At 35.6% G+C, this 13,427-nt stretch overlaps 1 protein-coding gene across 2 annotated transcripts in view; it reads left to right on the forward strand.

Annotated features, from left to right (window-relative positions):
• Window positions 1–13,427, forward strand: part of KIAA0825 (KIAA0825 ortholog) — a 106,011-nt gene that overhangs the window by 10,424 nt on the left and 82,160 nt on the right. For both annotated transcript variants that reach the window (XM_029958173.1, XM_029958174.1), the window contains exons 3-4: window positions 6,774–6,942; window positions 11,711–12,380. In XM_029958173.1, the coding sequence (XP_029814033.1) occupies window positions 6,774–6,942; window positions 11,711–12,380 (839 nt within the window). The remainder of the gene's footprint in view (window positions 1–6,773; window positions 6,943–11,710; window positions 12,381–13,427) is intronic.

Below are 13,427 nucleotides of genomic sequence, written 5' to 3' on the forward strand. Positions count from 1 at the left end.
TACTGCCATTCTCCTGAAAGAATTTATCAAGACTAAGCTTATATATTGTGGACTGAAATATCTCAAGCCTTTAAAACAAGGCAGTAGTTTGGTTAGAACTGGCTGTTCTTATATGGTTAAGCTGTTGACTACATTTCTAAGCAAAGTTATCACCATTCTGTTTCTCAATACTTACTTTACAATGCAGCTAAATTAGAGATATGGAGTAGTTTGTAAAGTCCTTTCACCATATGCGTCTTTGGTTTACATCCTAAAGTCCAAGACTAAAATAAGATTTGAGAAAGCAAATTTTTTCAAGGCTTTTAACCTGTAACTTTCAGACTCATATTTTAAAGAATTAATGGTTTTAAAAACAAGCATCAAGACATACTTGTCTTAGCAGAATGTTTCTGAACAAGTACTGTTTGCAGTCATTATTGTCATCAGTTTTTTATTACTGCTTACAAATGTTTAACTTCATTCTTACTGGTCTTATTTTGAATAGAACTCTGAGACAAAATATAAATAAGAGTTTAGTCAAACTATGAAAAAAAAGTTAACAAATATGAGGTGATAGCGTAGCCTATATTATTAGCAATAGGAGCTTTACTTTCTTGCTTCCTCCTCTGCTGTTGAGGTTACTATTGTAAAGAACATAAAACATGAAAAGTAATTACATCTATTTATGCAATTGGGTTAATGTGAGTAAGAAAATGGACATGCCAAAAAGAATAAGCTGGTGAGATAGAGTAAAATGGAACAGCGTAAACCTTATAGACCTGGAACTATAATAATATGTTTTTTTCAGAATTTTATGAATCTTAAGATATACATTGTACCATGACTGTTACTTTAGATTGTCATAAGCATTGCAGGAACATACAAGATGATAAACAGCCATTTCTTGAACAACCTCTTTTTTTCTTCAAGGTATGGTGAACAAAACATGTTCTGCATGACTCTTTATGATATTCTTTTCAGTTAGATTGTATCTAAGAGTTTTTGCTAGAAAATAAGTTATTTATATTTTTTCATAAGTTGCTCTTATTAACACACAATAGTGCTGAGGCATCAGCAATGACCTCCTGGGAAATTTCCTTAATATTTACCTTCTGACAGGTAAGTTTTTGAGAAATAAAGTAAAATATTTGTTTCATCATGGGAGAAAGTGTAACAATGAAAATGCCTGTTGGAATTATACTGGTGAATGTCTTTGTCCAAATTTTTTACTACTCGAAGTACATAGCAGGTCCTCAGAGACACAGGTTTCCAAATGACATGACTGTTTTTTATACCAAATGTCCTGTACCTTTAGCAGTCAAGCTTTTTAATGAGTAGTATGAAGTAGTATTATGTTAGAGCTTGTATCTTCAAAACCAATGGAAACAATTTTCATTTATTTTAAAACTGTCTGTTCTTAATAAGAGACATGTAAACTGATTCTAAAGCTAGATATCCATGAATATGAGGATCTTAAGCATAAGGAACATGAGATTTAAAGATAATTTCACTTTATAGCTTCGCAGTTTAATTTAACCAATGTCATTGTCATTTTATAGCTGCTCCATATGCTATGTGAAGTAAATTGAAATGGCTTGTTAGAAATTGAAAGGAGTTAGGAGATCATACTTCAGCTTATTCACATAGTAATCTTAGGCAATGGAAGATGGTATCTAGAGAGAGCAACCCTCATTTTGATACTGAACTTTTCAAAAAAAAGTTGTATCGATATGACAGTGCTTACACTGTCAGTTACATTATAGTACTTATGTTGTAGCTGTTTGTCCATAGATGCAGCCACTTAAAAAGCAGTCTCTCCACATGATTAAGTTATTTGTAAAAATTGTCACAACTTAATAATTAAGAGTTCTTAGGGGGTCTCATATTGAGACTGTCTCTCTGCAGTGTGAGTCCTTACCAAATGCTACTTCAGAAAAACACTTTCATTGTGGACGCAGATAACATCAAAGAACTTTGCTTTAGTTTGTAAAAAAAAAAACACATCAGACCCTCACCTACAAAAAGAAGGTATTTAAGTGATATCATTTCCACTTGCATAGTGGTATGCTAATAGTACTAGCCACAAATAATGACGCGGTCAAGTACTCCTTGTGTGTGACTAAAAGTTTAATTCTTAAAAAATCATTCAGTCTAAAAAAGAACCATAGAAGCGTAACAATCAGATTTCTTTGCTACAGAGAAAGGTATTTTTTTTCTTTGAGCTTTTATATTCCACCTCTTGTTTAGTAGTTTGGCTACTGTTTTTTTTCTGTTTGTGTCTGAACAGTTCTGCAAGTTCAAAAAAAAAGGTTGAATCATCTGTGGAAGAAAAATTAATTGAGGGCTGTTAAATTTGCACTCCCTTTGTATATTTTTTTTAGAGTATCCTTCTCTTGAATGGATGGCCTTACAGGGCAAAGCAAGCTCCATCTGCCCAGGTTTGGAATTAGAGTTGTCCTTCTAGGATGACTGCCGGAAGGCTGGTGAGCCCATCCTACCCAGGGACACATTTTATCTGACCCTTCAGTTTTGACCTGTCTGGCATGGGAGACCCTACTGGAGGCATATACCACTGCCAGCACAGCTTGCAACCTCATGAGGGCACACAAGCTTCTTCCCCACTAAAATGATTTGGATGAGCCTTTCTATCCCTACTTTTACCCCCCAGCCTCCTACACTCAAACCCAAGGACATTCCTTTGTCCTAGACACCCATCCAAGATGCTATAATTCCAAAACAAACCATTCCTGGGCAGAAGCTGCAAGCGAGCCAAGAGAAGGATACTCTAATTAAACCTGCATCCTGAGGACTTCGCTGTCACCATCCAAGCTCTCTAGGCCCTGACAGATGAACCTTAGGAGTAAAGGATGGGACCAGTTCTGCGCATGCTGTGCCTCACTAAAAAATCCACTGTGCAGGCTCAAAGCCCTTTACTCAGTGCAGATGGTCAAATGCTTCTGACAGATAAAATTTCCATTCTGAATTGATGGTCTGAACATTTTCAGACTCTTTTCAGTAACAACCGTGTAGTTCAAGGCTCAGCAATTCAGTACATTACATTCAGTACATTACAACAACTGATGAAAAATGAATTAGATATTACCTCTACTATGGGAGAAACTCTTAAGGCCATGCAGCAGGTGAAAACTGGCAAGGCAGCTGGGGTTGATGGAATTCCACCTGAAGTTTGGAAGCATGGGGGCAAAGCACTCCATGCTAAATTTCACAAGTTTGTGGTGCGCTGTTGGGAACTAGGCGAACTATCATCAGACCTTCGTGATGCAGTCATCATCACCTTGTGTAAGAAGAAAGGAGATAAATCAGACTGTTCAAATCATCGAGGTATTACTCTGCTCTCCATTGCTGGCAAAATCCTGGCAAGAATACTTTTGAACAGACTAATACCCGCTATAGCAGAAGGAATTCTACCTGAAAGCCAATGTGGTTTCAGAGCCAACAGGAGCACCACAGACATGGTATTTGTTCTCAGACAACTGCAAGAGAAGTGTAGGGAACAGAACAAAGGCCTCTAAGTAACCTTTGTTGATTTCACCAAAGCTTTTGATACTTTGAGCAGAAAAGGTCTGTGTCAGATTTTGGAACGTTTAAGTTGGCCCCTCAAGTTCCTCAAGATGATCATTTTGCTTCATGGATCAGCACGGCCAAGTCAGATATGGTGATGCACTTTCTGAGCCCTTTCTAACAACCAATGCTGTGAAACAAGGCTGCGTTCTTGCCCAAACCCTATTCACAATCCTTTTCAGCATGATGCTCCAAAGGGCCACGGCAGACCTCGATGATCAGGACGGTATCTACATTCGATATCGTACCAATGGAAGCCTCTTCAACCTAAGGTGACTGAAGGCCCACACTAAGACCTTAAACCACCTTGTCCGGGAACTGCTTTATGCTGATGACGCTGCCCTTGTTGCCCACACAGAAGCAACTCTGCAGTGTTTAACATTCTGCTTTGCAGATGCTGCTGAGCTTTTTGGGCTGGAAGTCAGCTTAAAGAAGACAGAAGTTTTCTATCAACCTGCACTTCAGGAAGTCTTCCATCATCCCCATATCACCATTGGCCAATCAGAGCTCAAATCAGTCCAACAGTTTAATTACCTTGGTAGCCTCATCTCCTCGGACGGTAAGATTGACAGAGAGAGAGAGACAACAGGTTAGCAAAGGTGTATAGAGCTTTCAGAAAACTCCATAAAAGAGTCTGGCAAAATAAACACCCGAAGAAAAATACAAAGATCAGTGTTTACAGAGCCATTGTGCTGTCTACTCTTTTATATGGCTCTGAATCATGGGTCATTTACCGCCACCACTTGTGACCCTTCCATCAACGCTGTCTCCGTACAATCCTAAATATCCACTGGACTGATTATGTGACGAATGCATCTGTTCTTGAACAGGCAGCAGTTATGAGTATTGAGGCCATGTTGCTGAGAACACAGCTGTGATGGGCAGGGAACATCTCCAGGATGAAGGACCACCGCCTCCCTAAGATCATGCTCTGTGGCAAACTTGCTATTGCCTGCTGCAAGAGAGGAGCCCCAAAGAGGAGATACAAGGACTCCCTGAAACATCTCAGCTTTGGCCATACTGATCATCATCATTGGTCTCCTCTGGCCTCCATTTAGGAGACATGCAGAGACACTATCTAAAATGCTGCTGCTTCTTTTGAGAACACACGCAGAATCATTCTTGAGGAGAAAAGACAACACAGAAAGAACCGTCTCTTGCCAATACCACCTAAGGAGACTTTCTGCTGTGCCTTTTGCAACCGGACTTGTCTATCTCACACTGGCCTTCTTAGACATCAGTGTGCTTGTAGCAAGCGTGGATAGAAGAAGCGTTATTGGGAAAAAAGGAATTTAGCAATTTACGTTAATTTTTTAAAATTGTACTTTTAAGACTAAAAATAATGAAATACATTAAGCATATTTTTTCACATCGAAATTACATATTTTTTACTAAAGTTACTAAAACTTCAGCAAATTTCTTTTCTAAACCAAAGAAATCAAAGTCTTGTTCTCTCTACAGTGATATAAAATTATAGTTTTAAATACTAACCTATGTAGTGAGAATAATTTTAATCATATTTAGCTGAAATGTTTTACTTAAAATGCTCATCTTCTAAACCCAAATAATACACATTATTTTTATTTTTTGAGAAGTAACGAGTTCCTAAATATTTAATTCGTGTAATTCATGTGAAGCACTAAGTATGTATAGTTAACCATGATCTTGTATTACTAAATGTTGACAAAAATCTTAAAAGGATATAGCAGTGGCTTTGATATCTTGTTTACATACACTACACTGTGTACTGTAAGTAAATGGGATGAAAATATTCAGTCAAAAACAATTTTAGTCCTAATTAAATGTTTAAATTTTTGGGATAAAAAGATAAAATAAAATGGACACACTTAACATGATTTATGCTTTTTTGGGGGGCAGGGGGCGGTGAAGTGGAGGGGAGGCACTGAAATCTATCCATTTAATCCCCTTATCAGTATTGGGGCAAATAACCAAAATGTCTGGTCTTAAAAAGGCTGTAGCCTATTCATAGCTTGTAGTTTATTATCTTGCACACAGATTCATATGTCAAAGATGAGTGTAAAAACTGGCTTGTAGTTGTAGCAGATTGGCACAGATTTACCAACATGGTGACTTTTATGTTGCACAATGTTGTAATCTATTTGGGTATGTTTGAATGAGACACATCAGCACACCACAGTAAAAGCCTTTGATAGTGTCCCAGGAGTCAAGGTGTATGAAGAAGGTGTTTAGTTTCATAGTCCTGAGAACAGATTTTACAAGTTAAAAAGATACTTTGCTAACCATTTGTCAAGTTTAGAATTGGTATTCTTGGCTAGGTAATTAAACCTAGTTCTGCCTAGATCTAGTCAATACTGTTTTCCTAACTGAAACTATGTTAAGCATTGCTTTTGAAAAAATATGTAGTTATGAACTACTGAAAAGTTGGTTTTGTAGAAAATATATAGAGTTAGATTGTTTATGGATTTTTTTGCTTTGTTTGGTTTTCACGTAAGTGTCCACACAAATAGAAATAAAATAACTCTGGATATTCAGTTGTTCTTGTGATCTTTGCAACTGAAATTGCTGTAATAACCTACCAAACACATCTGGTTTCATAAACAGGGTTTCATAAACATGATTCTAGATGAATGTTAAGGAGTGGATCAGCTCCTTGAAACAAACGCTGTTCTCTTTCAAATATTCTAATGACAAAACAGGAAAGAAAAGATCTGCTTTCTCAGCACAACTGACTCTAAAATTCATTTCGACATTTTCCGTGATGTCAGTGGGTCTTTAGGAAGTTTTTAATATATGTTAGGTTTTATAAAACAGCTGCTGATTGCTAAAGAAGCAGAATTCAGTTTATAGTCTCTGCTTTAGCTAATAAAACACCAAGGACCAGATCTTAAGTTGGATGGTGTCTTATTCATTAACTACTTTGTTAAAAAGAATAAGATTGTTTGAGAAGGGAAGCTGTACTTAGACTTGCTGAGGATGGTACAGTCTTGCCTGAAGGAAATTTTAGCTCTAGCTCAACTGTACCTAAATGTTAATCCTGCAAATTCAGGCCTTATTTTGTGAGAGTAATTTAATTATAAATAAGAAAGGCTAGTGTTAATTGCTTTTAAGTAGTTTTTATTTTTTAAACACATAAAATTATAAAATTTTAAATTTTAAATAAAAATGCTTTTATCTCCAAATAATGAAGAAAAATCCTATGTTTTTTCTTTTTCTTCACTTTTTTTTTTCAGCATAGAAAAGTGTCTTAAAGACCTGCAAAAAGAAGTAAATGAAATATGTACTGATGAAATTCTACAAAGCACAACTGACTGCATTCAGTGGCTAAATAACTGCAATTTTAGTTCTCTCAGATCTTCTTCTACAGACCATGGAGAGCTGACGGAGTTTCTTAGGACCCTGGTAAAAAAATTTTATTAAAGACTTTTATGTTTAGAAAGTTGGTTGTATAATTGGAGGTGGGAGTGTGGATGGTTCAATTAGTTTTCTCATTTAGGTCTTCACTGTGGTGATGATAGTTCAGAAATTGTATTATAAGGCTTAGTGTTGTTTTCATGTCTGCAGCAGGGTGTTATGTTTCCTTTTGATCATGCCTTAAATAAACAATCTTGGGACAAAATCTTTTCACAGATGCTGCCATATGTTCAGCACTGCTAGGATTGTTTCATAAAACACATGTTGGTAAATAAACACTGGAAGTTACTGTCTATACTGAAACTCTTAGTGTTTCTGCCTGTTCTTCACTTGTTTCGGTATGAATTTAACTCATCTAGTGTACGTTATTTATGCATTTATTTATGCATTATTTAAGCATAAACTTCCAACTTTCTATGCGGCTGGAGGCATAGGGAGTAGATGCCCCATCCCTGGAGACGTTCAAGGCCAGGTCGTACTGGCCTCTGAGCAGCCTGATCAGTTTGAGGATGTTGCTGCTTATTGCAGGAGGATTGTACTAGATGACCTCTAAAAAGTCACTTCCAATCAAAATGATTCTGTGATTCAGCTCTTTTTAATTAGAAATGTTGGAGCTACATCCATTGTCCTGGCAGGTTGTACAATTGGATGTAGTCAGAAATCAGATTTCACTTCAATGAAAAATTCCATTATTTTAGAGGATGTTTTTTTTCCCAAAATTTTTATTAAAAATTTACATCTGAATATATGAATGGACATGGAGGTCTGGAAAATTGAATTAGCTAGATAAGTGAAGGATAATACCTTAGTAAATGAAAACCTGCAAGTTTATATATAATCTATATATATATGTGAGTGTGTGATATGATGTAAATATGTAGAAGTGTCAAAACAAGTAAACACTGATCAGGGTATTATTCTTTGTCACTTCCATGTGATTTAGACCATGAACACCTTTAGGCTAAGATTAGCTGTAATGGCAGAGGAAAATTGCTGTAGAGGAGTGTTTTCTCTGGCTAGAGTGCAAGCTTCATCAAATCACCTCCTGTTTTTTTAACACTTAGAACTGTTTGTAGCTCTTTCAGTCACCTTTGAATCCACTGGATATTGAGCTGTGCCAAATGAGGAAGTAATCTCTAGAAATACCAGGTCTTTAATGTTCATGTGGTGAAGAAGTGATTTTGTTGCTTTCTGACACAGCTGATCAAAGGAATGTTGCTGTTAATTAATCACTCCACTCGAAAGTTTCAGACACTGCAACATGTCATACTTGATCTAGATGAAATTAGAGAATCCCAGAAAATGCTGACCCATGAAGTTTTTGACTTAGGAAGTCTTTTGTCACTCCTCTTAGTCCAGTTAGATCCTTACTTAAATCCCTCAGCAGGTGGCATGGCAATGATGACTTACTTGTGTCCATTCCCTACTTTCTTCTTTCTGCAGGGTCTATTCGAGCCATATACCTGAACACCAGATGGCGGCATTTGTTTGGGAAACACTGAAATGTCCCCATCTCTGAAATATCCTACACAAAACATGCTTTCTAGCTCTTCATATGCCCAGGAGCTTACTAACTGCATGACAGTCTTGCTGTGAGCTGTAGAATCCAGTTAAGCCTTGAGAATGGATCTGTGGCAGACTGCTAAACAGGCAGCAAAGTGTGAGAAGCCTTAAAGTTTTGATTCTGCACAGTTTATCAGGAAAACATTTTTGGAGCTCAGGAAGTTGGACATCACTACTTCCAGGCTCATGGCTTCTTAGATAATCCAGCCTGTTGTATAGATGAGAATACAGATGAAAAGTGTATCTGTATTAGCAGAGACAGTCCATCTGTAAGAAGTTATATTCACAGTAGATAATCTTTAGTTCCTTAAGCAGTAAATTATTTTCAATAATATTCAGCATTAATGAGATTATTATGATCTAACCTTTCTTAAAGGTATCTCTCCACACATTGAACTAATTACTCAGTTAATTTCTTCTTGCATGCTTTTAATTAAATATATATAATACATCTTCAATAACAGCAACCTTCCTTCAATTCAGGACAATATCCCTATTCATTGTTATCCCTTATTGCGTGTGTTTTGTTTGTTAAGAATTTTATTTATCTTTTAAGCTGCTGGAACAGTGCAAACTTCTTTCTGTGTTTTGACTGGGGTGCTGTATTTAGGTTTATTGTTATTCTCATGTATTTGTGAACTCTTAGGAAAATACTGAGTTTCTTCATGAAGGCTGAAAATGTTAATTATGTGAAATTTTGTCCTTCTGTGTACTGTCTTGTAATGCTAAAGATTTAAAAGCTGAATATGAGCACAAGCACATCTTTATTAAATTCTGTTCCTGCTAAAATAATGACAAATTCTTTTTTTAACAAAGTCTTAATCTTATTGTATTTGTATATTGATATGGTAGGTCTATAGTAGCTAGTAGTCCAGTTGGTAGACTGCAACTGGTTTTTTGTATATTATTGTCACTAACTTTCTGTGCTTATAAGGGAACTTTTCATTTTTCTCCAAACCATTGGAGGATACTAATTTGGATCTTTTTCTCTGGAACAGTTTTGGCATTATGTGTTGAAGTATTTTTACAGGTTAATTTTTAAATAGAAAAGCTTACATCAATATAGGCAGTGGTTTAAGAGACTTGATGACACTGTTTTCAGAGCTCTTTTTCTGAGTAATACTACATCTAAAATGGCATCTGCAAGCTCCCTATTTTTAATGCCGTAGTTTAAATTGCAAAGGCCTTGGTACAATCCTTAGATATATAAAAATATTTCTGCTTTGCCTTGAAAAACAGCAGTAGGGGTTTGCTTAGAAGATCATTTGGATTAATCTTCCAATGACATCAGTTACATTCACTGTTTTCACAGCTTCTCTTGTTTAGTACATTTCAGAATATAGTATTTGAGCATGATTCATTAAAAAAAAGTAATATTTAAATTCCAGAAGTCTACCTGTGAAGACTCAACTCTTCAACATGGTGGTTAGTGATCAGAGTTTTGGTTTACCCTCTGAGACATGTTTTCTTTAGGGCCAGAAAACCTTATAGAATACTTCAGTAGATAATAAAAGAGAATCAGATCAGTGTTATGTATATGCCTATTGATATGTATGATTTAAGATTTTAACTAGTTGCATATATTTCTATTATGTGCACATGCTTTTATAGGATGATATTTGACTGCTAATTTCCTTTATTATTCTGTCTTCCACATGTCTTTTCTGCTTGTAAGTAAAAAAATTAATAAGGTTAATTCTGAAATAAAGATCTAACATGGAAGAAAATAGGTAGTCTATTAATTTTAAGACTTTCCTTTATAAGAGGAATCATGCTTCCTGTCTAATGTCCAGAATTAGGTACTGTGGTGGAAGTGTCTTATTTTTTAATTTTTATCATGAAACACTTCAGAATAGAGGGCAGTAGAAAGATTAAACTCTTCTTTTCCTGCATAAGAGTGTAACAGTTTTGTAACATCCAGAACAAAGAAATACAAGTTCTGATTTTGAAAATTTTTGTGACTCAAAAGCATAATTATCTATGGAGAAAAGCTTGCTACAGTGGAAAAACTGAAGATTTTTATTTGGAAATAGTTGTATTTATTCAACATTCAAATTTGAATTATCTATCTCTCTTTCAAAAGGACAACAGAAATAAAACTAATAATTTCCTCAAATACTGCAAGTTAAATAAATCAGTAATTCTGAAGGTGGGAGATTGCCAACAGTTTCTTTACCAGCCTTGCATTATAGCATGGAGTACAGCTAGGAGACCCAGATAAAGGATACGAATGGAAATAATTCCCCTCTGGTGGTTTGCCACAGTGCTTTTCTCTGTTGGAGAGAAGCAATGGAAGGTGAGGGAGCAAGTGAGAGGGCTTCTAGATCCTTATTCACTCAGGGCTTGCCAACTGAAAATTAAGAGTAGCAGCAATTTCACTCACTTTTCTTGTTTACTGTGACAGCAGCACTGAGCTGTGACAAGAGGACCTGCTATGTGCTGCATAACTTCTTGAGTCTGAAGCAGCTCTAAGGTCAGAGATTCTGGCCCTGGACCAAGAGAGAGCTCTTCAGACTTGAGTGAAGTAGGAACAGCATACACATCCATGTGATTTCACCTGCTTTGTTAACTGACTTCCTTCTCCACCCCATATAGTGGAGATGTACATGGATATCGCTATATTGTTTATGTATCAGTCTGCATCTTGGTTTGATGGGATACACAGCTTCTTATTCTTCTGTCCTGTGTGATCTAAGCCTCTTTAATTCTTAACAAGTTTTCAGTTTTAGTTCTTTAAGGATATCCTGGGAAGACTATTTTATCCTTAGAATGGCCTTTTTGACGGTTGCCTACTGAGCTATAGAAAGGGACCTGTCATTATCTGTGTAAATATTAAATAATTTTTCATAAAATTTTCTTTTCAAAGATGTTTGTGTGACCAGAATAAACAGACTGCAAAGGGTTTCCCTTGAACTGTGGTCTAGAATTGATTGAGAAAAGAGGTTGGGGATATAAGAAAGATGGGAAGAGGAGTATGAGTTATTGGTAGAGGTAGACAAGGAAATTAATTGGCACATAAATACTCTTTTCCATAGGTTTTATAACTTCTGTTGTTTATATAGCAGTTTATTTTATTTGCTTGTAAGGCAATTAGTATTGGAAACACAGTTTTTGCTCTGGCATGAAGCTGTTCATTTAATGAACCAGGATTAATAAAACATTATTAAAATACTGTCTGATTTACCATTTTTAGCAAAGCTTGCTGAAGAATGAGCAAAATCAAGAAGAAATGGTACTTCACTTCCTTCTGGATCTCTCTAGTCAGTGTGGTGTCTCATTTCCCTGCACTCCGACTGGGACATCTTTTGAGTTAACATCTTCCCTTCATACCATTGAAGATGATTCAGCTATGGATGTGAAGTCTCTTTGGGATGATGTGAGATTGCATCTTCGACAATTTTTAATAAATAGACTGCAAAGTCAAGAAGAAGCAAACGCTACTGCTTTGCAACAACAAATGGAGTTTAAAACTCAGTGCATACAGCAACTTTTGTTTCTTTATCCTGAATCAGAAGTCTTAACGAAGTATCAAAATATGCAGAATAAACTGGTTAGCGATCTTCTACAGAACTGTATTTTATCTAGTTGTGGTGAAACAAATTTTGATAAGGTGGTTCATGGTTACCAAAGTTCCATACCCACATTGTGCACAATGATAAAAGAAGATTTGTATATACTAAGTGGAACTATTGATCCTTCTTTATCATTGAAGTTTATTAATGAAACTTATCTGGATACCATCACAGAAGAAATGACAGTTCTTCTTGAAAGACTTTGTGAGCTGCAGTTCAAAGAAAATGCTCTACATATAGTTAAAGCAAACAAGATTTCAAAGAAGTGTAGAGGAACAGTTCACGCTGTGGGTTAGTAGTTTTATTTTATGTTCTTTGTAGTTAGATATTATTTTAATTATGTTACTTTTTTTTTCCAATATACTTGATTATTTTCTATGGAGAGAGAGACCTAAAATTAATAATTACAGCTTTATGTTTTAACCATGCTACTGTAGTTGAATTCTAGCCTGTGTCAGAATTGTGATGAAAAACGTTTTAAAGTACGAGAAAGTAACTTATGTAACTTACAAAAACCACATTATAATTCATTGGATAACACTGTCATGTCATAGTATTTTTTTTTTTAGCCTAACTTATTCGTACTGCTGAAATATATAATTAAATAACAACTATTTACTCCAGGTTTAAATAAACACAAACTCCTCAGTCTTTTACCCCTACTTATTTCAAAATGTCAGACATTTAAAGGAGATTATTTTGATGTGTCCATGAAACAGACACAGATTCATACATCAGAGCTATCACAAAAGATTACTATGCAGATTTTAGTTGTAACAAACACACAAACAAACATTTATGCTTTCTAATTGTGTGAAAGTACAGTAAGTTAGAGTTAATACTACCTGGTAACAACTTCTTGTTCCAAGGAATGTAAAGCAGGAGAGGAATCTGTTACTGATGTAGTATATTTTGTACTTTCTCTTCTTCAGTTGTAAATCTGATGTGCTAATTTCCAAAGGGAAGAATCAGCACTTCAGAAAAAATCATACGAAAGGGAAACTTTCATGACATAATTACGTGATTGTATGTAATTGCTTTTTCAATGCAGAGTTTTGATCACTCCTCTGTGCAGAAGCTGTTTGTTTAAAGCATAGCTTTCCATAAAGGTGAAGTGATTTGCAGACAGAAAATATTAAAAGCTTAGAATCATGTGAAAAATATAGAAACAGAAGATCTTCGGGTTGTGCAACATACAAAAGGGATAAATGAGGTGATGATTTGTCAGGTTGATGCAGAAGAAAATTGCACTCTTGTGAGTTTTAAAATCATCATATATGTTACTGTAAGTCAAATAGAAATTATAGTGGAAGAAATGCAGAGTTAATTTTTCAACAA

This window comes from Manacus vitellinus, unplaced genomic scaffold (genome assembly GCF_001715985.3).
Source record: "Manacus vitellinus isolate BGI_N305 unplaced genomic scaffold, ASM171598v3 scaffold_145_pilon, whole genome shotgun sequence".
In the NCBI taxonomy this organism is placed as follows: domain Eukaryota; kingdom Metazoa; phylum Chordata; class Aves; order Passeriformes; family Pipridae; genus Manacus; species Manacus vitellinus.